Source organism: Acanthamoeba castellanii (assembly GCF_000313135.1).
Source record: "Acanthamoeba castellanii str. Neff unplaced genomic scaffold scf7180000084777, whole genome shotgun sequence".
Lineage (NCBI taxonomy): Eukaryota > Discosea > Longamoebia > Acanthamoebidae > Acanthamoeba > Acanthamoeba castellanii.
The window spans coordinates 375,021-398,043 of record NW_004457712.1 but is presented as its reverse complement, the minus strand read 5'-3'; the positions used below and the strand labels follow the sequence as shown (position 1 = coordinate 398,043).

Sequence of the window (23,023 nt, the reverse complement as noted above, 5' to 3'; positions counted from 1 at the left end):
ACAAAGCCAAAAAAGGAGAATGTGGAGTTTCTGTCTAAAACCAGAAACGTGTGCCATATCACCTGGTGAGCCTTGCTCTCATGGCCAAGAACAAGGTGCTTCTGCATCCCTGCTTCTACAGTTTCCTCATAACCAGGATAGACTTACCAGCCACTCCTGACTAAGAGCCAGGTCAAGGGCCAAGTGCATTTGTTGGCTCAAGGGCAAGACCAAGGTTTTTTGGAGTGGCTGGAGGAAGGGGAGGGCTGGCCAGGCATGGGGTGTGTGGCCAGTCAAGTTGGCTTCAACAGCATTAATGCTGCTCCCTCTGGCTGCCACCCCTAGTGAGACCACCAAGAGAGCAATAAAAAGGCTGGTGTGTTTTGTATGCAGCAGTCCACACCTGGCCAAAGCCTGCCCCAAGAAGTTTGGGAACAGCAAACAGAGGCTACCAGCTCACATCAGCAATGAGGAGCAGCTCATTGCTGATGTGAGGAGATTCAACCCAGGCCTGGTACCACAGACAGTGCCCTTCCCCAGTGTGCTGAGGTTCTGGGGCTGGCCCACTGACAGGTTCAATCAACCCATTGCCAAGGCAGTGTGGATTCAGACTGATGCCAGTGGCTGTGGCTGGGGCAACTGAGTACCTGAGATGTGTGAGAAGGCCAGAGGGAGCTTCATGGGGGTGTAGACCAACTGGCCTATCCACTGCACAGAGCTGTTGGCAGCTGTACTAGCACTCAACATCTTCTGCCCCAAGTTCCTAAATCAATTGATGACAAGACCATGGCTGTGGTGTACCTGTGTGATGGTGGTGGAAGTGATCAGGAGTTAATCCAGAGGCTGGCACCATGCTCCCAGTGATCAAAACTTCAAGCTCCTAGGGAGCGTTCATTGGGGCACTACAATCAACTCTCCGCTGAGGGCTCACAAAAACACAGTTGCGTCTTGATTATGATTTTTTATACTCGTTCGAGCGGCGATGCCGGCTCCTTGTCCAATAGGTTCCGCAGCTCCCGCACAATGTCTTCGCCTTCATCGCCATCATCGCTGGCAGCACGGAGGTGGGCCTCCACGCCGGCAAGGTTGGCCTCCAAAAACGCCCGCAGCTTGATGAGTGCATCGTTGCGCACTCGTGCCGGCACCTAATACACGCTGCGGTGAGCCAAGAAATGAAAACGAACAAAGCAGCCAGGAGAGAAAAAGAGAAATCCATACGGCGAGGTCGGTGAGCTTGCCGTGGTCGGGGTGGTCCACGATCTGATCGTAGAAGCGACCAAGGGCGGGCTTGTTGGACACGATGAACGCGTTGAGCCGCTCCATATACGCCTTATAAAAATGGGAGCAACTGAGTCAGGCCAGATGCAAGCCGACAGAGGGATGATTGCCGATGATTCAGTACCTCTTTGGCGCCGGGCAGAGTGTCGTTGGCCAAGTTCTGGAGCACCTTGGTCACCAGGATCAACTGCCGCTGCGCCATCTGTCCATCATCAGGCAACAACCCACACACCAACTGAGTGAGCATCATAAGCGCACGAGCAGCTGGAGGGGGAAACTCTTTACGGGGTGAGGCGGCTCATCGAGGAGGCCATGGAGCTGGGGCGCAAGGAGGGCCGGGCAGATGAGGCGCAGGAAGAAGAACCCGCCCATGGCCCGGAATACTGCCTCGTCGCTGAACTTCTCTGTCACCTGTGTGTCCGTGAACCTGTGAGCCCAATCCATGCCGAGTGCAACTTAAATCAAAGGAGGCCAAAAAGGGCGTACGTCATCGTGAATGCGGCGGATGAGCAGGCGCAGCTCCTGCGGCAGGAGCTTCTCGCTCTGCAAGATGAGCTTGAGCATTTTCTGAGCGGTGAGCCAGAGCTCGAGAGTGTTGATGTCCAGATCTGACGCCTCGTCCAGTTTCTGCCGTGACAGGGTGTAGTATGGGCCAGGGGTCAGATGTGCAAGTACTCAGCCGAGATAAAGTTCTGGTGTTATAAACCTGAGGGTCAAGCTCCATGGATGATGCTCCCAGGATGTCCATCGACATTGAATCACTCCCTTCGGCTTCTGGATCAATGTCACGGTCAACCTTGTACTTGTTGCCAAACACGCGAGAGCTGCTGTAAGACGACGAAGACGATGCGTCTTTGGCTCCTGCAATGTCTTGGCGTCAGTCACCATTGTCATGATTGGACACTTCATCAACAGGTCAGGATAGGGTACGCACTGTGGTCGTTGTCGACGGCGTTGTCGTTGAGCGCGTGGAGCGACAGCACCAACACGTGCCACAGATACTTGAGCGCGATCTGTTTCATGTAGAGGGTGAAGAGCTTGGCCGCCGCGCTGTTGGACCGGAACAGTGTGCCCTCCTCGTCGGCCGATGCCACCTCGAGAGTGATGGTGCGCGCGATGAAGTTGTAGGCCTGGAACTGGCCTGCCAGCACTCGCAGCAGCGCCCGGTATACCTGTGCCCGGTACAGTCAAGTGAGCAATCTCGGGGTGAGCCATTAGGGGCGAAGGCTTGGGGGGGGGGCGTACAGCGTCTCGCTCGCCAATGCTGGCAACTTCGCAGATGGCGAGGGCGAGTCGATGGTCTGGATTGGCCAGCAGCTGTTCCAGTTGCCGATACTCCTGGTGCGCCGCCAAAGACCAATCGCAACACTCGCAGTGAGTGGTGCGTCCAATCAGAGTTTGTATCATGGTTGTGGCATATCGATTACCTCGGCCTGCTTCTTGGGCAGGGTGACGTCGCCCTTGACGTCGCCGAACGCCACCTCCTCGTAGTCCGGCTGCCTGAGCTTATGGTAGGCTGCCTTCCGCCGTCGGGTGGCCACCAACGCTACAGCGATCACCAGGAGCAGCAAGAGGCACGCGAGCAGGCCTCCGCCCACGCCCCCAACAATGCCTCCAATCAGCGCTGCATCGTCCGACCCCGAATCGCCGCCACTGTGACCCGCCGAGCGGTAGTCAGCCAAGGCAAAGTGTAGATGTCGAAGTGTGGAGTGCAGTGTACGTGGTGGGCAGGGCCGATCCGATCACGACGGTGAAGTTGTTGGTGAACGTGGTGCCGCCAGTGGTGTAGAGCAGACACCTGACCGTGGAGCCGTCCCATTCGTCGGTCCCGTTGACAAGCAGCGTGCTGAACGTGGCGCCAGGGATCGTAACGAAGTCCTGTAGTTGTTTCACGGTGAGACCCCAGGTACTGTTCTCCATGAATCCGGGGAGATTTACCTCGACTTGGACTTCCACCCGAGCCACCATCACTCCTCGTGCCACCAACATCGAATAGTGAATGTCAGACGGATGCTCCTGCAGCAACTCGCTGTAGAGGCTGCGTGTGGCCAGCGAGGTCTGGTTGACAGTGACATTCGCCAGCATCTGCCACTGGTACAAAGGAGGCGGCAAGCTCCTGCCCTCCACAGAGATCGCATAGTCCACTGCCCCAGCTGTGACCCCCACGTGCAGTGAGTTACGTCATTAAGGACAGGAGTCGAGCGCATAGAAAGTCGAACCTGGAACTTGGACGACAGAGGCTGGTTGCCGAAGAAGTATGGGCTTGCTAGCCGACGCACTCAGTGCCAGTGTCATCTCGCGGGCAATCTCACCGTCGGACACGCACAACTTCAACTGTGGTGCGTCATTCTCAGGTCAGTCAGGGCGTGTGTGACATGTCATTTAGGTTAGGGGTGTTTACCGTGGCGGAGCTGACATCATTGAAGGACATCTGCGTGCTCCTCGACCTTGGTGAGGTGATCGTGATGCCGCCGCAGGTGGTGCTGAGGGCCTGCCATGTGTAACCGAACCCGTCGGCGTATCCGATGCCCTGCGGAGCGCCAGAGAAGGCCTTGCCGGAGTCGTTCACCACCGCTGTCAGGGTGACATTTTGGTAGGCTGGCACAGTATACGACGTTGCTGACAAGATGGTTCCATCGACCTCTGCGCCATTAATGATCAATGCTGTTAGTTGTGTGTACCGGTGATCAGGCGCCAAAATTTAATGCGTACCAAACTGCGAGGTTGGCACATCGTTGGCTGTGGCTGCGGAGCTACTGAGGAGCGCAAGCTCAATTGGGCTGAGGGCGTGATCGTAAATTTTAAGCTGTTGGGTTGGAGTGTGGCGTAAGGTGGTGAGCAGCTTCGTGCACCAAGTGTCAATTTGTTGGGAGGAACGAAGATCCAACAGCGAACCTCATCAATGGTGCCCTTCCAACTTGATTGCGCGGCGTTGTAGTTGGAACCTACATCCAAGCCAGCTTCAGAGTCCGATAGTGTCACCCCAGGCTGCGCCATGCAATTCTGATCAAGTTGTTGCAATCGAGTGAGCGATTACTGCAGCAGTGTGGGAAGGAGCAGATTGAAGGTGGGTGTGGTACCGAGGCGAGGGTGTTGTTGACGTGGATGCACAGCTTCTCACCGTCATAAATGAACGCCAGGTGATAACTCTCACTGGGCTGCAGAGTGATGTTTGCAAACACCACGGAACTGGCTTGGATGGAGTGAAAGAGTAAAAACGTTATCTGCAGGGCCGCATCTTAGTCAATGCCGCATAAGCGAAGTCCCAAAGGTAAGCGGAGTAGGGAGCGCATACCTGTGAGGGGTACAGGCCTCCTGGTAGATACATTATCTGAACCAAGTTGGGTTGGAAGAGAATGTAGGTTGCTTTGTCCGCCACTGCCGCTGATGGTCGCACCCAAAGGCTGAAAGATATCACATTGGCCACGGTGACCCTCTGAAACATCTTCTGCTTCACCCCTGGGACATTATAGTGCCAGTTGTCAAAACGTTAAAATACGACTTTCGGAGTTAAACGAGCTGGGCTGGTACGCATTGATCCGGTGGCGGGGACAAGGCAGTCACCGGACATGCACCCTATCGACGTGATGCTGGGTCCTGTCATCTGACCGGCTGCAAAGGTTGGAGAAATGCCACGTTAGAAGTGCTGGTCTGTTTAGCGCTCACCGTATCTTGGTGGCTTGACAAGATCAACATACGGCTCGCAACACTGGGGCAGTAGCCACTCAGCCCTTCCACAGTTGCGTTTGTAGCTCCTGCAGCACGCAAACAGTTAAGGAGTTGCCATAAACAGAGGGAAGGAGGAGGGAGAGATACCATCAAAGCTGTAGTAGGCGACAAGAGTCGATCGCACAGGATACGGTCCGCAGACCCACAGGACAGCAAGCGCCAACCAGACAAACGTGAGTGCTGTGACACGCATGACTTGCTGGATGTTAGAGATATTAATAAGCAAGCACGAACACTTGCAAGGATCGGGACCTTGCACTTGGTGAGCGAAGTATCTTCGCCGTTATGCAAAACTCCTTCGGGTTCGGGCAACTAGACAAGAGGAAGAAGACAGAGAAGAAGAGAATAAACTCCGATTTTCTGCTGCCACGGCTAAAGCCAATCGGAAGCAAGTAATTACTTAATACTCTTCCACTTCTTCCGTCACATGAGGATGTTGTTGCCTTCATACTCGCTCAATCGGCGACACCGGTTCCTTGTCCAGAATGTCGCGCAGCTCTTGCACCACATCATCACCCTCGTCGTCATCGCCCTGGTCGCGAAGGCGGGCCTCCACGCCGGCCAGGTTGGCCTCCAAAAACGCCCGCAGCTTGATGAGTGCGTCGTTGCGCACTCGTGCCGGCACCTAGCAGAATACCGAGCGGTGAGAAGAAAATGGATGGAAAGAATGTGGTTGGGGAAGAAGGCCGCACAGTGAGGTCAGTGAGCTTGCCGTGGTCGGGGTGGTCTACGATCTGATCGTAGAAGCGACCGAGGGCGGGCTTATTGGACACGATGAACGCGTTGAGCCGCTCCATGTATGCCTGTGTAGGAGCAATAACGCTCGATGAGTTTTGTGCTTCGAGGACAGTATTGCAGGTCTGATACCTCCTTGGCGCCGGGCAGGGTGTCGTTGGCCAGGTTCTGGAGCACCTTGGTCACCAGAATCAGCTGCCGCTGCGCCATCTGTCCTCACCACCACAACCCCGCGCCCACGCGTTGATGCGGCCAACAATATTTGGTGAGTGAACAGCTGGTCATACGCGCAGGAAGTTGAAGGTACGGGGTGAGGTGGCTCGTCGAGAAGGCCGTGCAGCTGGGGCGCAAGAAGTGCCGGACAGATGAGGCGAAGGAAGAAGAACCGCCCATGGCCCTGAACACGGCCTCGTCGCTGAACTTCTCCGCCACCTGTTTGTCCGCGCTCGCATTTGTGAGCCTCGCCAACAATCAGGGTACCAAGCAAACAAAGACGTACGTCATCGTGAATGCGGCGGATGAGCAGGCGCAGCTCCTGCGGCAGGATCTTCTCGCTCTGCATGATGAGTTTGAACATCTTCTGAGCGGTGAGCCAGAGCTCGAGCGTGTTGATGTCCAGGTCCGACGCCTCGTCCAGTTTCTGCCATGTGCACGCATTCCCCCTGGGTAAGCCACAGCAATAACGCAAAACGTAGCCTGCGACCAATCGAACCTGAGGGTCGAGCTCCATTGATGACGCGCCCAGGATGTCCATCGACACGGCACTGCTCTCTTCGCCGTCAGCGTCATCCCGATCGATTCGATACGTGTGCCCAAAGATGCGGGAACTTGATGATGACGCTGATGGTGCCCCTTGATTGTTTCCTGCTCATCACAAAAAGTACAAACGTCAGTGTATGGAATTAGGAAAGGAGAAAGGTTGTGTGATGCGCGTACGACTGGCGGCGTTGGTGTCGACAGCGTTGTCGTGAAGCGAGCGGACCGACAGCACAAGCACGTGAAACAGATATTTGAGCCCAATCATGCGCATGTAGAGGGTGAAGAGCTTGGCCGCCGCGCTGTTGGACCGGAACAGCGTGCCCTCCTCGTCGGCCGATGCCACCTCGAGTTTGATGGTGCGCGCGATGAGGTTGTAGGCCTGGAACTGGCCTGCCAGCACTCGCAGCAGCGCCCGGTACATCTGCCATTACCTGTCGTGTGCATGAGACATCAGGCGGCATCATCAGAACCAGCAGTGATAAGGGAGGGCGTGTACCGCATCTCGTTCGCCGATGCTGGCGACCTCGCAGATGGCAAGCGCAAGCCGGTGGTCGGGATTGGCCAGCAGCTGTTCCAGTTGCCGGTAGCCCTGTGATGACGTGCATGTGAGTTGATTTCGTGGCGTACTTCCGAGTGAGTGGTGGAGATGATGTGGTTTGGGCGATACCTCGGCCTGCTTCTTGGGCAGGGTGACATCGCCCTTGACATCGCCGAACGCCACCTCTTCATAGTCTGGCTGCTTGAGCTTGCGATAGGCTGTTGCTCTCCGCCGCCGAGTGGCCATCAACACGACGGCGATAACCAGAAGCAGCAAGAGGCACAAGAGCAGGCCTCCTCCCACGCCTCCGACAATGCCTCCGATAAGCGCCGCATCTGAGTCTCCTCCACTATGCACGTTCAATCAGTTTCCACAACACGGGGACACATATGTGAGAGAAAGAGCGTACGTGGAGGAAGGAATGGCTTCACTGATCACAACGGTGAAGTTGTTGGTGAACGTGCCGCCTCCGGTGGTGTAGACCAGACACCGGATGACGGACCCGTCCCACTCTTCCGTGCCGTTGACAAGTAACGTGCCGTAGGTGGCCCCCGGAATCGAGCGGAACTCCTGTTTTTCTCCGTAAGTGAACACAGAAAAGATGGTCTGAGCAGGTGCGCTACGTGCCTCAACTTCAACCTCCTCTCGTGCCATCATCAAGCCTCTTGACGCAAACATCGCTGTGCGCATGCCCAGCGACTCTTCCTGGAAGATGAGTGAGTCTTTTTGCGGAGTGGCCTGCATTCGTTGTGGTGCGCACCAAATAGCTGGAATGGTAATCAACACCACGCGTCGTGAGGTTGCCCACGTCTGACGTCCGGTTGACGGTTACGTTGACCAACTGTTGCCACTGGTACGACGGCGGCGGCAAGCTAGAACCCTCCACGGAAATGGCAAAGTCCACCGTCCCAGCTGTGACCACCCATCAACTAATTAGTGCTTCACGGAGCCAACAAACAGGCTTTCCTTGACTGGGCACACAACGTACCAGGAACCTGGATGGTGGAAGTAGATGGCTGCCTGATCAGCTGGGGTGTGCTTGCTGAGGCACTGAGCGACAGGATGGTCTCACGGGCGATCTCACCATCTGACACGCACAGCTTCAACTGTTTACGCGCGTGGAATGGATGGGTGAGAACAAGTGGCCTGACCAAATCTCTAAAGCAAAGAAGTGGGTAGGTCACCGTGGAGGTGCCGACGTCTTCTAGCACCATCTGCGTGCTCATTAATGTCGGCGACTTGATCATAACGCCACCGCAGGTGTCGCTGAGGGCCTGCCATTTGTAGGTGAAGCCGGCAGCGTAGCCGCTGCCCTGAGGGGCGCCAGAGAAGGCCTTGAAGGAGTCGTTCACCACTGCCGTCATGGTGAAGTTACTGAAGACCTGTGCGGTGTATGAGCTCCCGTATTCATTGCCACCGACCTCTGCAAGCCAGGAGTTAGATCAGCACAACGCACATCCCGAGAAGCATTCAATCGCACCAAATCGCACAGACGGTGCATCGTTGGGGCCCGCAGTGCTGCTCAGAAGCGCAAGCTCTGCCGAGCTGAGGGCGTGATCGTAAATCTTCAACTGGAGCGCAATTGACGTAATTGGTGAGTGAATGCCCGAACAATAGTGAGAGAGCATTGGCGAAAGCGATAAACCTCATCAATGGTGCCTGGCCAACGAAACTCCGGTTGGCCGGGGGCAGACCCGACGTTCATGGTTGCCCATTCATCTGAAAAGGTCTTTGCCCCCCACTCTTTGCAGCCCTGGAAGAGAAGTGATGTTCGCTTGAGGGGTGCTCGTGATCACAAAAGAGCAAGAATCAGTACGTACCGAGGCGAGAGTGTGGTTGACATACACACATATGTCCAAGCCGTTGTAGACGCAAGCAATGTGGTAGTTGATATCAGGTTGCAGAGTGACTTCTGCCGTTGCCTGGGCACCCTCTTTGGTGCTCGACACGAGCGTGCACGCCACCTGTCAAAGGCCGCGAGCCAGAGAGATGAGGTCGACACAAAACACGGCACATGATACAACACTTACACGACGCACATGCACGCGCACACTGGGGCAAGCTTCTTGAGCCCTTGTGCCTATCACCTACCACATCCCTTCCCCCTTCCCCTCCTCCAGGAACGTAGAGCACTCCGACCAACTCGCGCTTCGAGAGGATGTAGACGAAGTTGTTTGTTCCGGTCCGCCGCACCCACAAGCTGAACGAAACGGAGTTTGCCGAGGCGCCTCGGCCTTGGAAAAGCTGTTGTGTCAGCTCTGCGAGGGTCACGATCCACTTAATTAATTGGGGGCGAAGAAAGTGTGGCAGAAGAAGGGTGCGGGTACGCATCGATCCATCTGAGCCGGGGTCGAGGCAGTCACCGTACTTACACTGCCCCGAAATGATTGTGGCCGTGCCGCTCAGAGTGCCAGCTGCGGAGAAACGTGTGTAAGTGCTCCGTCGCTGGCCTTTCAAGTGTATTAACTTCTGCTACGTACGACTAACCACGTTAGGGCAGTAGCCGCTCAGCCCCTCCACTAGGCCAACCGAAGCACCTACTCTCGCGGGATGTTGAGTCGCGGCGCTAAAAAGCGGGGAAGAAGAGGGAGGTACTGCCGCACCATCAAAACTGTAATAGGCCACCAGGGTGGGTCGCACGGCAGCTGGCCCACAAGTCCAAAGGAGAACCAAGGCCAAGGCGAACTTGGTGAGGAGCGGCATGCCGCTCATAGAAGACACCTCCCAATTCTTATTAGGTCGTTAGTTAGTGATCGTGGTACGCGTTGTGCCCCCTCTGCGCCCTTCGGGGAAGGCCGACAAATCGGAGTACACCGGGAAATGGCCTCATTTACTCCCGATTCTTCTGTCGACTGCGCCTGCGTCACACTTGGTCGATGGCGGACGACTCCTTGTGCAGAATACGTCGCAGCTCCAGCACAACTTCTTCGCTCTCGTCGCTGTCATCGCCATGGGCGCGGAGGTGGGCCTCCACGCCAGCCAGGTTGGCCTCCAAAAATGTGCGCAGCTTGATGAGTGCATCGTTGCGAGCGCGTGCTGGCACCTAGTGGTTGGTTGAAGAGTTAGGTGGATTGCGCCAGGATTGGATCCAGTGAAAGCGTACGGTGATGTCGGTGAGCTTGCCGCGCTCCGGGTGGTCCACGATCTGGTCGTAGAAGCGACTGAGGGCGGGCTTGTTGGACACAATGAACGCGTTGAGCCGCTCCATGTACGCCTGTGTATGGTAGAGGTACACCTTTGAATCAGTTCCGGTGCAAAAGCAAGGCCACATCCAAGATGATGAGGGTGGTACCTCTTTAGCTCCGGGCAGGGTGTCGTTGGCCAGGTTTTGGAGCACCTTGGTCACCAGAATCAGCTGCCGCTGCGCCATCTGTACCCACCACCACAAACCGCGCCAAGTCAGTCAATCCGCGTGTTGAGTGACTACCAACCATCAAGAGCGCAAGCTTTTGGGTGGAAGGTACGGGATGAGGCGGCTCGTCGAGGAGGCCGTGAACTTGAGGCGCAAGGAGGGCCGGGCAGATGAGGCGCAGGAAGAAGAATCCGCCCATGGCCCGGAACACGGCCTCATCGCTGAACTTCTCCGCCACCTGTGCCCACAGCATTAGCAGGCTATACTCAACCGATTGGGACGAAGACAGGCCAGGCGTACGTCATCGCGGATGCGGCGGATGAGCATGCGCAGTTCTCGCGGCAGGCTCTTTTCGCTCTGCACGATGAGTTTGAACATCTTCTGAGCGGTGAGCCAGAGCTCGAGAGTGTTGATGTCCAGGTCCGACGCCTCGTCCAGTTTCTGCCGCGTGGAATGTGGTTAGCCAAGAACTACGTGCGAACCAAGGTTGGTGGTGGACGCGGCAAACGGCCACGCCGAAGGTGAACCTGAGGATCGAGTTCCATCGATGAGGCGCCCGGAATGTCCAGCGATACTGAGCCTTCATCAGAGTCAGAGTCGTCCCGTTCCACTCGGTACTTGTTTCCGAAGACCTTCGACCGGCTGCTGCTGGCTCCGTGGGAGCTTCCGGCATCCCGGGAACGACCCGCGTCGGCATCGCGAGCGTTGTCATTCAGGGAATGCAATGACAGCACCAAGACGTGCCACGTGTACTTGAGCGCGATCATGCGCATGTATAGGGTGAAGAGCTTGGCCGCCGCGCTGTTGGACCGGAACAGCGTGCCCTCTTCGTCGGCGATGCTCACCTCGCGCGTGATGGAGTGCGCAACGAGATTGTAGGCCTGGAACTGATCTGCCAGCACCCGCAGCACCGCTTTGTACACCTGTGTGGAGCCAACACACAGGGATATTAGTTACTCGGTTAGGGTGAGAGATTGAGCGTTCGTACGGTGTCTTTATCGCTCATATCTGCCACATCACAAATGGCCAGGGCCAGCCGATGGTCTGGCGCAGTAAGCAGGTGTTCCAGTTGCCGGTACTCCTGTTGGAGTGGTCAGTGAGCAACGACTGCTGGTGCTAAGGAGAGTAAGGGGACCAACCTCCGCCTGCTTCTTCGGCAGCGCGACGTCCTCTTTAACGTCTCCGAAGGCGATTGCCTCGTAGTCCGGCTGCGTGAGCTTGCGGTACGCGGAGCGACGGCGCCTCGAAACAGCCACGATCGCGAGAAGCAGAAGGAGAAGACAGAGCAAGAAGAGCGCTCCGCCCACGCCTCCCACGACTCCGCCAATAAGTGTAGCGTCCGATGACCCGTCCCTGTGGAGGTGGTGGTAGCCTTCGGTCAGCTCACCTGGCGTATGTTAGCTGCAAGCAAAGGTGCAGAGGCTCCGTACGATGTGGACGCGGAGGAGATGAAGATGGTGAAGTTGTTGGTCGGGGTAGAGCTGCGTGTGGTAAACACCAAGCATCGGATGACCGCACCATGCCAGTCCTTTGTGCCGTTGAGATGCAGAGTGTTCTCCGTGGCTCCAGGGATGGATTGGAAGGCCTGCGTAGGACTGTGTGGGGAGCTGTCGGGTGTTGATGACTTCCATCAAACGAAGGCGGCGTACCAAAATGGGCTCTTCCTGTCTCTTTTCTCTCAATCTCTCTTTGAGAGCGGCCATAACCGGCAGGCCGGCCTCCTGCGCGCATATGACACGGTGCATTCCTCAGCGTCAATGTCGCGCAGCAGTGTCACTTGTTTGTACACACCTCGCCACCCATGTAAAAGCGGGCAGAAATGTTGCCGATGTTGGTGTCGTTATGCACTACGGGCGCCAGTCTTTCCCACTGGTACGACGGTGGCGGCAGGCTCATGCCCTCCACCGTGATTGGATAATCAATGACACCCTCTGATTTGTACAAGACACATGGTCAGCGACACTACAGAAACAGGGAGTGACCGGTGTGATGGAGTTACCAGGGATATTGATCTCACTGGTCAGTGGCTGGGAGACAAGCTGGGGAACGCTGGCTCCGGCCGCAGTATACAGGTTGAACTCGCCGGCAATCTCGCCATCTGAAACGCAGACCTTCATCTGTACCGGCAAGCCTTGTCAGTGCATGTGCTGACAGAGACCCCAAGGGTGCGTGGGTAAGGAGTACTGTGGATGCGCCGAGTGCGGAGAAGGCGACGTTGGTAGTCTGGTTGGCTGGCGCACTGAACTGCATGCCACCGCAGTTGCTGCTCAAAACGGTCCACTGGTAGAGCATCTCGCCTTCATACCCAACGGTTTGTGCGGAGCCAGAGTAGGCCTTGCGGGCGTCTTGCACCACCGTCGTCAGGGTGACGTTGGTCAGGGAGTCCACGTTGAGCGAGCTCAAAGCTGTGCCGTTGCTCTCTGGAGTGTTGCCCGTCAAGAGAAATCAATGAGCAAAGGGGGTAGGTTGCCCTTGCTATAGTCACATACCGATGTGCACGGAGGGCACGTCATTGGGTTCAACAAAGTTTACGAGTTGGCTAACCTCCTGCGGTGTGAGCCCGTGGTCATAGAGCTTGATCTGATTGCAATTGTGATCAGCTAACAACACAAATGCGATGTTGCGAATCAAGGGATGCCTACCTCGTCGACCGTGCCATTCCACCTCGAGGAAGCACCCACGCCGCCAAAGAACAGAAGACCTCCCTCCGAAAACGGCCCCTTGCCCGCAGTGCACTCCTTCCATTTGAGAAGTGCGATTAGCTTGCGCCGCTTGGGCATCGCAGGGTGGTGTTGTTGTACCGTCACGTTTCCGTTGATATGGACGCACAGCTTGGTGCCGTCGTGCGCGCATGCCACGTGGTAGGTGGTGTCGTGCGATAAGGCCATGATGACGCTTGTTGTGGAAAAGACCTTGGTGCTGGATATGATCACGCATGTAAACGCCTGGCCAGTCAGAGCAAGTGTGAGTTGTGGTTGGCCCACTACTCGTGGAGAAACAGTGAGCTTAATTTAATTTGAAGGTTTGTACCCCGTCGAGATAGACGAAGTAGAACCAGTCCGACTTGTAGACGATGTAGCCACCAAGTGGTCCTGTGGACGCGGTCCTTGCCCAGGCGCTCACCGAGACCTGCGATGCGTCCGAGTACTGGAAGAGCTTGAACGTCGTGAGCACTGCGTGCCAAATATTGCGATTGGAGTGTTGTGCAACTCCGGTGCATTAGTGAACCCACGACATATCGACGTGTGCAGAAAAGGAGACGCACAGGCGAAGCCTGCATCTGCTTGAAGGCACCCACCAGCCAGACAGCTGTCGTTGACCACCTTTGCTCCGCCGGCAAGTGTCGGTTCTGGTTTGGTCGAGGTTGTTAGTAGTGAAGACAAGGGCGAATCAGCTGAGGTGCTACTTACGAAGCACGACGTTGGGGCAGTAGCCACTCACTCCTGCCAACGGGGCATCGGCTGATAGATTAAAAGAGTTACTAACAGGAGTGCTGAAGCATCTTGCAGGCTAAGCGATCAACGTACGATCATCAAAGCTGTAGTAAGCCACCAAGGCTGAGCGTACCGGCCAGCCAAGGCCTGCAAGAAGCAGAACCACAACGACAACACTCGCCAAACGCGACATCTGACGGGTTAGAAAGTGCGTGTCTTCTTCGTGTGGTGGTTTTCCGTGCTGCCATGGTGCTAACTCCGAGCAACCAACCACCAAGTAGCAGGTTTGATATGGCCGCGTCAAGCAAAAATGGCCACTCTGTCGGGGAGCCCTAAGCATCTGCCGCACGTTGTGCAGCAAGAGCAAGATCATTTCCAGAATTCCTTGGCTATAGCAGTACGAGAAAGTTGCGATTGGCGGCTTCGTAGTATTTTCTTTATATTATTTGTTTTTATATTATTTATCCCCACAGGAGGATGAGGCACCTTGTTGGCCTCGTGTTCCTTTGCGTTCTGTTCAGCTCCGTGCGCTTTCATGGTGGTACTTGCCCCTTTCCCTCCCCCCCCCGCCTATTTTTCTTCGCTTCGTCTTGGGGGGGAGCAGTGACAGTGAGTTTCTCACCGCATGTGCTCCTCAGCTGCGGGGACAGGAATACAGATTGTCAACACTCTCAACCTCGCCGACTACGGGAGCCGGTGGATATCCGTTTCAGTGTTTGGCGCTGTGTACTCGTTCCTCAGCGAACGTATTCTATGGTGGGGCAGCGCGGACAGCAGCGGACTTGGCATTTACGGAGCTAGGGTGCGTGTTAGCCTGCGCGGGAGTCCTTTTCGTTCTTTCTTGACGCGGTTCTTTCTTGGTCGTCATACAGATACCGCCGCAGTACGCTCCGAACTTGGCCGTGATCGTGGGCTTTGGCCTCAACACCCAGACGGGCCAGAATGTCGCCGAACTGTACACATACTCCAACGTCACCAGCACCGTCGTACGCACTTTCACCGCACGCGCACGCATGGCCTCTCTTCGCCCCCCCCCCGAGAACAAGCTGACCACCAGCAATCCCTTCCATATACCCGCAGAGCTTCGCAGTGTTCACTTTGAACACAGGCCAGTGGACCACGCCCAATCAGGTCTCCGTTCCCGTCAGGGACTACCAATACCTCGTCCCCGACACCGACAATTTGAACACTCGCCGCAGCCTGTTCCTCATCTCTCTCAATCACATCGTTTACATTGAGTACGCCTTCCACACCACCCCGCAAGGCCTGGTGCCATGCCCTCTCACACCTCCCTTCTACACTCGCAGTATTCCAACGTTCACCATCGTTGCAGAGCTGGACCTGAGCCAGCAGTTCGTGAATCAGTACCCAGTGACTCTTATTGCTGGCGCCACCTACTACAAGGGCAATTTGTTCATCGCCAGGTTCACGCACACGCACACGCACACGCACACGCACACGCACACGCACACGCACACGCACACGCACACGCACACACCACACAACACCACACACCACGTACCATACCTGTCCACTCACAGTTGGTCCCCGTCATGAACAAACAGAACGGCATCGTTGAATGGTAAGAATCTGGCACAAATTGTGGACGTTCATGTGGAGAACGACTTCAACTTTCACTCGCTGTACTCAAGAACCCTTCTCCCTTTGTCTGCTCGCCCGTTTAGCTGACGCGTTCGTATGCGGTGTGCTGTGTTGTGTGCGCATTCATGACTCCAGGTCGTTCAGCCACGTGGTGTACCTGGACTCCGATTGCGATAACATGTTTGGCTGGGGCAACTACCTGTTCTGGCCACAGGTTCGCCTACGATACACCTGGCAGCAGACTCTTGTGGCTCTGTACTCACTCGCACGCGTTTACTTTGGTGCATCCTGCAGTTGCGCAATAGCAACGGAACACTCTACGGCTGGAGCCTGCAGGATAGGAATCTCATTTTCGCGTCTGTGGGCCTCGGCCCGGGCACCATCTGGGGCAAAGCTGTCGGCGCCAACCAAATCACAAGTACGTAGACGCCAGCAGACCCCAACACACCGTTGAACTTACTGCACCACCCACAACAGATCAGGCCATGCTGGTGAGCGGCAACCCTTCAGGTGGTGGCTACACAGCGTGGGTGGCCGTTCACGACGATCAGAGAGCTACATTCATAGACTCACGCCCGATACCCGCCGACCAGCTGCCCACTCTCGGTACCGCTGTCCGCGCATTTGAGCCTCCTCCGCTCATCGTTCACCAATTCTGCACCCGGTGTGGCGGCACAGGCATCCAAACGATCGACATGAACGGACAAGACGACCCGCAATTGTCGGTGCTGCTGGCCGGGCACAACGCCACCGGGTTCGGCAAGATCACCTGGCTCCGCTACACGAGCTAGGCCAATGCCAATGGACCGAACGATCCAGACAAATTCCCTTTCACGTTCCCTTTCTTCGAAACGAAGTCAGCATTTTCCTGGTATTTTCTTTTTATCTTTTTTCGGGTCCCCGACAGTCTGTCTGCTGCTCGAGGAGAAGAACGTTCGCCTTTGGTGAAGATGACATCACCCCAATTCTCTTCTTTTTCCACACCAGCTGGTATAAAAACCACTATAGGGTCATGCTGAAAGTCATTGCCATCAGTGCATCGACAACAGCAGTCAGAATAAACTGAACCTCACGCCGCAAGACCCACAACAGCAAGACCCTCATCGACGATACTAGAAGATGATGATGAAGACCGCCACTGCCCACACCCACGACGCTTCCGGCCTCAAGTCACCGCAAGACCCTCACCTGCAAGACCACACCGGTGGCTTCCGGCTGCTGCCCGTTTCGCCACAGACCTACGTCCAGCTCTCCGGCAAGCAGGGCGACGGCGATGGCGTGACCATGCTCGAGATCAAATCCTCGCACAAGCTCTTCGGCGTCATCTCGCGCTACATCTCGCTCCACGGCAACAAGACCTCGGACCACTCTCACAGCTGGCTCCTCGCCGACGGCACCGTCAAGCGGTCAAACCCCTCGTCCTACAGCGACGACGAGGGCGATGACGACGACGGCCTCGCCGACACCAAAGGCGACGCGACCAAGGAGGTCTCCGAGCTTCGTCTGGGCCTGGGCCTCCATGAGGTCACCTTCCAGGGCCGCCTGATCCGTCTGGTCCACCAGGCCATCGGCCAGCCTGTCGGGGGTCCGTGCGGAGTGAGCCTCTACACGTCGATGGTGCTGTCGGTGCCGGGCGAGGGCCAACAGGCGCTCCTGTCGGCCTTCTGCGACCACGTGCTCGACTGGGACTGCGAGAAGGACGACAAACGGTACAACATCTACATGTGGAAGCCGCAGCACATGTACTGGAACAAGGTGGCGACGAAGCGGGTGCGGCCCATCGACAGCGTCATTCTGCCGGCCGACGTCAAGGACGCCGTCGTGAGCGATCTGACCGATTTCGACACGCGCGAGACCGCGAGGTGGTACACTCACCACGGCATCCCCTACAAGCGCTCGATGCTCTTCTACGGGCCGCCGGGCACGGGCAAGTCGTCGTTCATCACCGCGCTGGCTGGCGAGCTGCAGCGCAACGTGTGCTTCCTCCAGCCGGCCCATCCGGCCATCACCGACGACAACCTGCAGATGTGCGTGCAGTCCGCACCGGCCAACTCGCTCATCGTCATGGAGGACGTCGACGCGCTGTTCTCGCGCGACCGCGACTCGAAGGCCGCTGGCACAGCCAACGCGCCGCTCACATTCTCGGGCCTGCTCAACGCGCTCGATGGTGTGTGCAACCCCGAGGGTCAGGTCTTCATTCTCACCACCAACCACGTGGAGCGGCTCGACCCGGCCCTGATCCGGCCCGGTCGCGTGGACCTCAAGGTGCGCTTCACCACGGCCACCAAGGCACAGGCCGCGGTCCTGTTCCAGCACTTCTACCCCGACGAGAGCGAGCTGGCCCACGAGTTTGCCGAGGTGATTGCCTCGCGTTTGCTCAACGTCAAGGACAAGAAGGCCGAGGAGGAGACGGCGGAAGCCGATGGTGAGGAAACCGCTAAGGTGGAGGAGGACGAAGGTATGGGCGTGAGCATGGCCGCTCTGCAGCAGCTGTTCATCGTGTGCCGAAAGAGCTCGCCGGCGGAAACACTCGACAAGGCTCGCTCCTTCGTTTTCTAATAACCCTACACCACCTTGTAGGCCAAGCGCTGTACAGAAAAACGTCGATTGGCCGCTTTTCATACACTTTTGCCCAACCTATCAATTTGTGGAATTTAAACACGCTATCTTCACTCCTTGGTCTTGGTGGTCGTGTTGGTAGGACCCCCGCGCAGGGAGCCCACGCCGATGAACTTCTGCACCTGCCCGGCCGTGCTGCGCAGGCTTCCGCCACGCCGCTTGATCATGATGCTCTCGAATACGTGCTGCAGTTCGTTCGTGGTCTGAGCCGAGCCTGGTGTCGCGGGCGGGGTGACGACCACGGTCTTCCTGGACGCGACGCCGTTGGTGGTGGCGGCGGCGTTGTCCGGCGGTGACACTGGTCGCAGCGCGGCGAGCGATTGCGAGGAGGGTGTTGATGGTGCTGGAGAGCCGGGTGGTGTGGTAAAGATGAGCGAACACCGCTGACTGCGCCGCGTGCTGAAGTTCTCAGTGCCGCTGGAGTTCAGCCACGACGGCATCCGTGGAGGGTCCAGCTGGGCCGATAGACTCTCCCGCTCCGACGAAAGCGATCGCTTCACCATCTGATGGCCGTTGCGGTGCTGCGGACTGAGCCTGCTGGCTGTTGGTGTTGAGTCGACCGAGACCGATGGGGTCAAACCCTTCCGCACGGCGGCCTTGTCGGACTGGATCGATAGTCCGCCGGTGCTTTGGGTCATACCGGCCGACCTGTGGGGCAGCTTGGCATCGCGGGTAGAGGTCGGCGACGAAGGCCGTCGATCGGGTAACACGGTGGAGCCCGATTCGGTGAACTTCCGCTTCAGCTCGGACACGGTGCGACTCGTCTGCGACTCTTCCTCCTGGCCGTGCGTTAGAAAAAAACGAAGATCGCTGACTGACATCGCAAGGCCGAAAGTGGTACCTCCTCCACAATCGCCGGCGTGACGAATGGGGCGAAGATGTCGTCCAACGTCTGCGCCCTCGACCGAGTGTAGTACCGCGGCGCCGATACACCCGCCCTGTTCATAAGAGCACGTCAGCCACAGGGAGTGTGAGAGGAGAGGGAAAGGGGAGAGATTCGTACTCATCGGACAGGGGTTCGGCGTCCGCAAAGTTGTCCTCGCCGTAGAGCTCCTGCAGCCACTGGACGGCCGCGTGCGGTCCGTTCAACATCACCGAGTTACGCCTCCGACGGGCGGCCAGCTCCTTCTGCTTCCGCTTGAACTCCTCGAGCGCCGCGTTCTCGTCCGACGGCACGATCGGACCCTTGCCCTTAGACACCTCCGATCGACTGCCGCCAAAGCTCAGCCTTCGCCCACCCAGCGGTGGTGGCCCTCCCGCTGATAGGGTCTTCAGCGTCGACGGAACGGTTGGCGTCGTGGTCGTCGTCGAAGTCGCCGCCGTCTCGTTCGTGGTGTCGTCCGTGGACGACTTCCTGATGTCCTGGCTGCCCGCCTTCCCTCTCGCCTTCGTCTCGTCTTTTACACTTCCCTTTACACTCTCCTCCCTCTTCTCTGTCGTTGTCTGCGCTGTCGCGGCCGTTCCACTGCCCGTTTCGTTCGTCGCTTGCGGCGCGAGCGGATCGGACGACTGACGTCTGCTGGCCCCGTCCTGCTGTTGCTTCTGCTTGTACGACAGCCGCTGCTGAGACCGAGGCTGGTCGCCTACGGCCGGTGCCGATCTCAGAGCCGCATTCTTCGCTGCCTCTGCCACTTCCCTCTCTTGTCGATGTTGGGCCGACAGCAGGAAGGTGTGCTGGTGCCGCAGCTGCGGCGGCGGCGGCTGGGCTGGCTGCGACCGCAACATCTGCAGGGCCGTACGGGCTTGGGCAGGGTCCAGCGTGGCACCGTACGGGGACACACCGTTGTGCCAGCGATGATTGGGGTCCTGGTGAGGCTGATCCCGTTGGTACTCGGCGGAACGGCGGTGCCGGGGGTGTCGTTTCTCCCTTCGCTCCTTCCTGACCTTCTTTCGCTTCTCCTTGACCGCTGGTGGCGCCTGTGCGGCCGGAGAGTCCGTAGACTGGGTGGTAGTCGTAGCTGTCGTTTCCGTCGGCATTGCTTCTCCCTCCTTCTTGTTCTTCTTCTTCTTGCTCCTCCGCTTCTCCTTGTGGTCCTCTTCGCTTTCGGTTTCATTCTTCACACTGGACCCCTTCTTGGCCGCCTTGATATTCTTCTTGTTCTTCTTCCTGATTGACTTCTCGTCGTTCGTTGTCGTGCTTTCCTCTTCGCTGCTCTTCTTCCGTCGGTGGCCCTTCTCGCCTTTCTCCTTTTCCTTCTTTTCCTTCTTCTTCGCCTTCTTCACCTTCTTCGCCTTCACTTCTTTCGACTCGTCCTTTCCATCATTCTTCGTTGCCGTCCCTTGTTTCCGCTCCTCAATCGGCTCCTCTTCGATTGTCAGCATCATCGCCGTCAGACCCGCGTCGCCGTAGAGCGGCGATATGAAGGAACCGGTGGCATCGTTGCTCTTGTTGTTGCTGCTGATGCTGATGGTGCTGCCGCTACTGATCGTACCGATCCTCTTCGATTGCTTGGCCTCCTTCTTCCCCTGGCGCCTTTCGACCAGTTCCTTCCGCTCCCTCTCGTCCGTCTCCCGCTTCTCGCGAGCGTCGCTCTCTTTCTTCCCCCGCTGCTTCTCCCTCTGTTGGCGCTCGTCTCGCTCCTTCTTCTCTTGTAGCTGCTGCTGTCGCTCCTTGTCGTTGTCCTTTTCTCGCTGCTCGCGCTCGTCCTTCTCCTTGGCCACGTCCCGACCCCGTCATCCTCGGTAGGTGCTGTCGGCACCGCTGCCATCGCCCTGGTAGCCCAGTTTCCGCTTCTTCTTGAGCGTGCCGCACTTCTTGGTCGTGCCACCTCCGTTGGCCGCCTTGTCCTCCTTGCGCTTCGGCTTTCGCTTGTGCATCTTCATGCTTCGCTGAGCGTTCCGCTCCTCGGTGATGAGCAGCATGGGGTTGGCCCGACTGCTGATGACCACGAGCACCTCCTCGCTGCTAGCCCCGCAGGCGATCGCGTCCAGGACCTCTTTCTCGCTGGCCTCCTTGGTGCTGAGCCCGCTGTCGCGCATTTCCTCCTCGGTCTCGGTCTCCGTGTGCTGGCCGACGCGTTCGCGTTCCTCATGTTCGGTGTCCGTCTCGGTGTTGAGCCTGCGCAGGCGCTCTCCCATACGCTCGTTCTTGAGCTTTAGCAGCCGACGCTGGCTCTCCGCCTCGCTCAGCTGAGCCCGCAGGTCTACCACCTCGCCGGCCAGCTCCCTGTCATACGCAAGGTCAGTGTTTTGTCGTTCATCCCGCACAGTTGCACCAACTGATGGGGTACCGAATGATGCGAATGGCTGCGACGTTGGTATGAGTGGAGTTGAAGTCCTGCTCGGGAACGGTGGGCGAAGAGGAAGGAAGCATGGGAGCGCTCTTTTTGGTCTTACTGCCCCGCATTGAGCCCACCTAGGGATACAAAGCGGTGTGAGATGTGCGGTGTACGGTTATCCAGGGATCGCAGTACCTTGAAGTTGTTGAGCACCCGCGATCTCTTAATAGACGAGGGCGACGAGGACTGTCGGGACTGCTGCACGACAGCGGCAGCTGTGATTGCAACTGCTGCGGGCTGTTATACCAGAAAAAAGGTCGATGTCAGCATAGAGAATCGCTAATCGCGTGCACGTGCTGGGGCGGTGAACATACGCTCTGTAGACCGTGGTGGTGTGTACTGAGGGGCAATGGCGTGGAGAGGTGGCCCTGCGACTGGGCGTGTAACAGCGGCGGTGGGTCCGCAGAGACCGCGGGAAAGCTGAGTGAGTTCGAATGCACCACTTGAGCAAGCGGCGATGGAGTGACAGCCGAGGGCGAGATGCTTGAAGCCGCAGGAGGACTGGAGCGATCAAAGTAGAGCGAGAGCTGCGTCAGAGCGCGGCTCCTTCTAGGCGAACCGCCGGCGAAGATCGCAGCCGGACTCGGGCTTGGAGCAGAAGAGCTTCCCTGTTGCGTAGTGCCGTTGCTGGGTCAAGAGGAAAGGTCAGCAAGAACAAATGAGCTATCAAGACCTAGGTTCAATACGTACAGCCCGTTATTGTCTGTTGCATGGTACTTGGGGTTCAGCGTCGAATTACCGCTGTTGTACATCCAACTGGAATCCGTTCCATTGGTGAGCCCGTTGGAACCAAGCACCTTGGTGTTTGGGACGGGGATGGGGACTAGGAGATCCTCCTCCTGTGACACCATGTCGGTGAGTGACGGGGTAGGACGCTTTTGAGTGAAGTAGGACGGGAGATGTACCACAAGGAGGGCGAAGAATCTGTTCAGGCTCGGTGTGTACGCCGCAACGAAGTTATTTAGGGCGGGTATAGAAAGGTACTCCTGTGAATCAAAGAGAATCAGCACCAGCATTGGACTCGTACATGATGAATGTTGGTCTCGAAGTACCTCCTTCACGCCAAACTCGGCTCCCGTTGACACTGTCTGGAGTAACTTGGATAGCAAAATTAAGGAACGGCTGGCGATAGGAGACGGTTGTTCTGTAGGGACCAAGCATACGTTGAGCGGATGACTACACACAAGAATGAGGCAGAGATGAGATATACCCTTGCAAATGCCGTAGAAGTTGGGGGTCACGAGCGCCGGACACAAAAAGCGAAGGAAGAAGAATCCGCTGAGCACCATGTTGACCTCCTCTGGGAACCGCTGCTTGATCTCGGAGCCCAGGAAGCAAAAAATACGCCGCAATATGCTGGTGACGAAACGAGAGTGAGTCTGTTGCTGCAGGGATCAGGTGTAGAGTGGGAATGACGGTACTTTGGGATGGAGTTAAGCGAGCAGCAGATGTGATCCACCACTTGCTTGGCTGTACACAGTAGCCGGGAGAGATTGGACTCCACCTTCGCGGGATTCGTTTCCCGATGCGGGTCCATCTCGAAGCACACCTCGTTTTTACAAATATTAGACACAAAGGGGTACAGCGTGCGCTGTAGATACGGCTCACCCTCCCTAAGGAGAAGAAAGATGAAGATCTTAGCGTTAGACCAAGAACCGTCAGCGTGTTGATGAAGGAGGCACTTACCGGAACATCCACGATGACAGAAGATACGTGGCAG

At 57.1% G+C, this 23,023-nt stretch overlaps 9 protein-coding genes across 9 annotated transcripts; 2 read left to right on the top strand and 7 right to left on the bottom strand.

Annotated features, from left to right (window-relative positions):
- Positions 1–941: 941 nt before the first annotated feature.
- ACA1_289260 (Ras gtpase-activating family protein) lies at positions 942–1,821 on the bottom strand (the record flags this gene model as incomplete). The annotated part of the gene is made up of 5 exons (XM_004367892.1): positions 942–1,124; positions 1,198–1,308; positions 1,382–1,459; positions 1,516–1,668; positions 1,744–1,821. The coding sequence occupies 5 exons, from the start codon at positions 1,819–1,821 to the stop codon at positions 942–944; spliced, it is 603 nt and encodes a 200-aa protein (XP_004367949.1).
- Positions 1,822–2,165: 344 nt separating this feature from the next.
- ACA1_289250 (uncharacterized protein) lies at positions 2,166–3,342 on the bottom strand (the record flags this gene model as incomplete). Its single annotated transcript, XM_004367891.1, has 4 exons — positions 2,166–2,429; positions 2,503–2,595; positions 2,685–2,910; positions 2,978–3,342. 4 exons carry the CDS (start codon positions 3,340–3,342, stop codon positions 2,166–2,168), a joined length of 948 nt encoding a protein of 315 aa, XP_004367948.1.
- Positions 3,343–3,616: 274 nt separating this feature from the next.
- Positions 3,617–4,702, bottom strand: ACA1_289240 (uncharacterized protein; the record flags this gene model as incomplete). The annotated part of the gene is made up of 5 exons (XM_004367890.1): positions 3,617–3,900; positions 3,970–4,063; positions 4,153–4,245; positions 4,338–4,446; positions 4,584–4,702. 5 exons carry the CDS (start codon positions 4,700–4,702, stop codon positions 3,617–3,619), a joined length of 699 nt encoding a protein of 232 aa, XP_004367947.1.
- A 729-nt stretch (positions 4,703–5,431) lies between these two features.
- ACA1_289230 (GTPase-activator protein for Ras family GTPase) lies at positions 5,432–8,519 on the bottom strand (the record flags this gene model as incomplete). The annotated part of the gene is made up of 14 exons (XM_004367889.1): positions 5,432–5,611; positions 5,679–5,789; positions 5,854–5,936; positions 6,009–6,153; positions 6,221–6,361; positions 6,434–6,585; positions 6,658–6,901; positions 6,977–7,069; positions 7,148–7,367; positions 7,428–7,756; positions 7,779–7,930; positions 8,007–8,124; positions 8,203–8,400; positions 8,499–8,519. 14 exons carry the CDS (start codon positions 8,517–8,519, stop codon positions 5,432–5,434), a joined length of 2,187 nt encoding a protein of 728 aa, XP_004367946.1.
- A 1,362-nt stretch (positions 8,520–9,881) lies between these two features.
- On the bottom strand, positions 9,882–13,650 carry ACA1_289220 (GTPaseactivator protein for Ras-like GTPase; the record flags this gene model as incomplete). The annotated part of the gene is made up of 17 exons (XM_004367888.1): positions 9,882–10,061; positions 10,122–10,232; positions 10,311–10,388; positions 10,483–10,608; positions 10,671–10,811; positions 10,898–11,293; positions 11,359–11,451; positions 11,510–11,757; positions 11,889–11,955; positions 12,020–12,091; positions 12,162–12,301; positions 12,370–12,487; positions 12,555–12,790; positions 12,860–12,950; positions 13,013–13,315; positions 13,401–13,499; positions 13,636–13,650. The coding sequence occupies 17 exons, from the start codon at positions 13,648–13,650 to the stop codon at positions 9,882–9,884; spliced, it is 2,514 nt and encodes an 837-aa protein (XP_004367945.1).
- A 631-nt stretch (positions 13,651–14,281) lies between these two features.
- ACA1_289210 (uncharacterized protein) lies at positions 14,282–16,197 on the top strand (the record flags this gene model as incomplete). The annotated part of the gene is made up of 9 exons (XM_004367887.1): positions 14,282–14,345; positions 14,455–14,606; positions 14,677–14,790; positions 14,885–15,042; positions 15,112–15,228; positions 15,370–15,447; positions 15,542–15,620; positions 15,701–15,824; positions 16,085–16,197. The coding sequence occupies 9 exons, from the start codon at positions 14,282–14,284 to the stop codon at positions 16,195–16,197; spliced, it is 999 nt and encodes a 332-aa protein (XP_004367944.1).
- Positions 16,198–16,531: 334 nt separating this feature from the next.
- ACA1_289200 (ATPase, AAA domain containing protein) lies at positions 16,532–17,965 on the top strand (the record flags this gene model as incomplete). Its single annotated transcript, XM_004367886.1, has 1 exon — positions 16,532–17,965. The coding sequence occupies one exon, from the start codon at positions 16,532–16,534 to the stop codon at positions 17,963–17,965; it is 1,434 nt and encodes a 477-aa protein (XP_004367943.1).
- A 110-nt stretch (positions 17,966–18,075) lies between these two features.
- On the bottom strand, positions 18,076–21,371 carry ACA1_289190 (uncharacterized protein; the record flags this gene model as incomplete). The annotated part of the gene is given in 6 exon segments (XM_004367885.1): positions 18,076–18,804; positions 18,867–18,963; positions 19,029–20,677; positions 20,695–20,714; positions 20,725–21,191; positions 21,256–21,371. 6 exon segments carry the CDS (start codon positions 21,369–21,371, stop codon positions 18,076–18,078), a joined length of 3,078 nt encoding a protein of 1,025 aa, XP_004367942.1.
- Positions 21,372–21,852: 481 nt separating this feature from the next.
- On the bottom strand, positions 21,853–22,840 carry ACA1_289180 (Ras GTPase activation domain containing protein; the record flags this gene model as incomplete). Its single annotated transcript, XM_004367884.1, has 5 exons — positions 21,853–21,930; positions 21,990–22,142; positions 22,356–22,387; positions 22,514–22,659; positions 22,725–22,840. The coding sequence occupies 5 exons, from the start codon at positions 22,838–22,840 to the stop codon at positions 21,853–21,855; spliced, it is 525 nt and encodes a 174-aa protein (XP_004367941.1).
- Between the last annotated feature and the right edge of the window lie 183 nt (positions 22,841–23,023).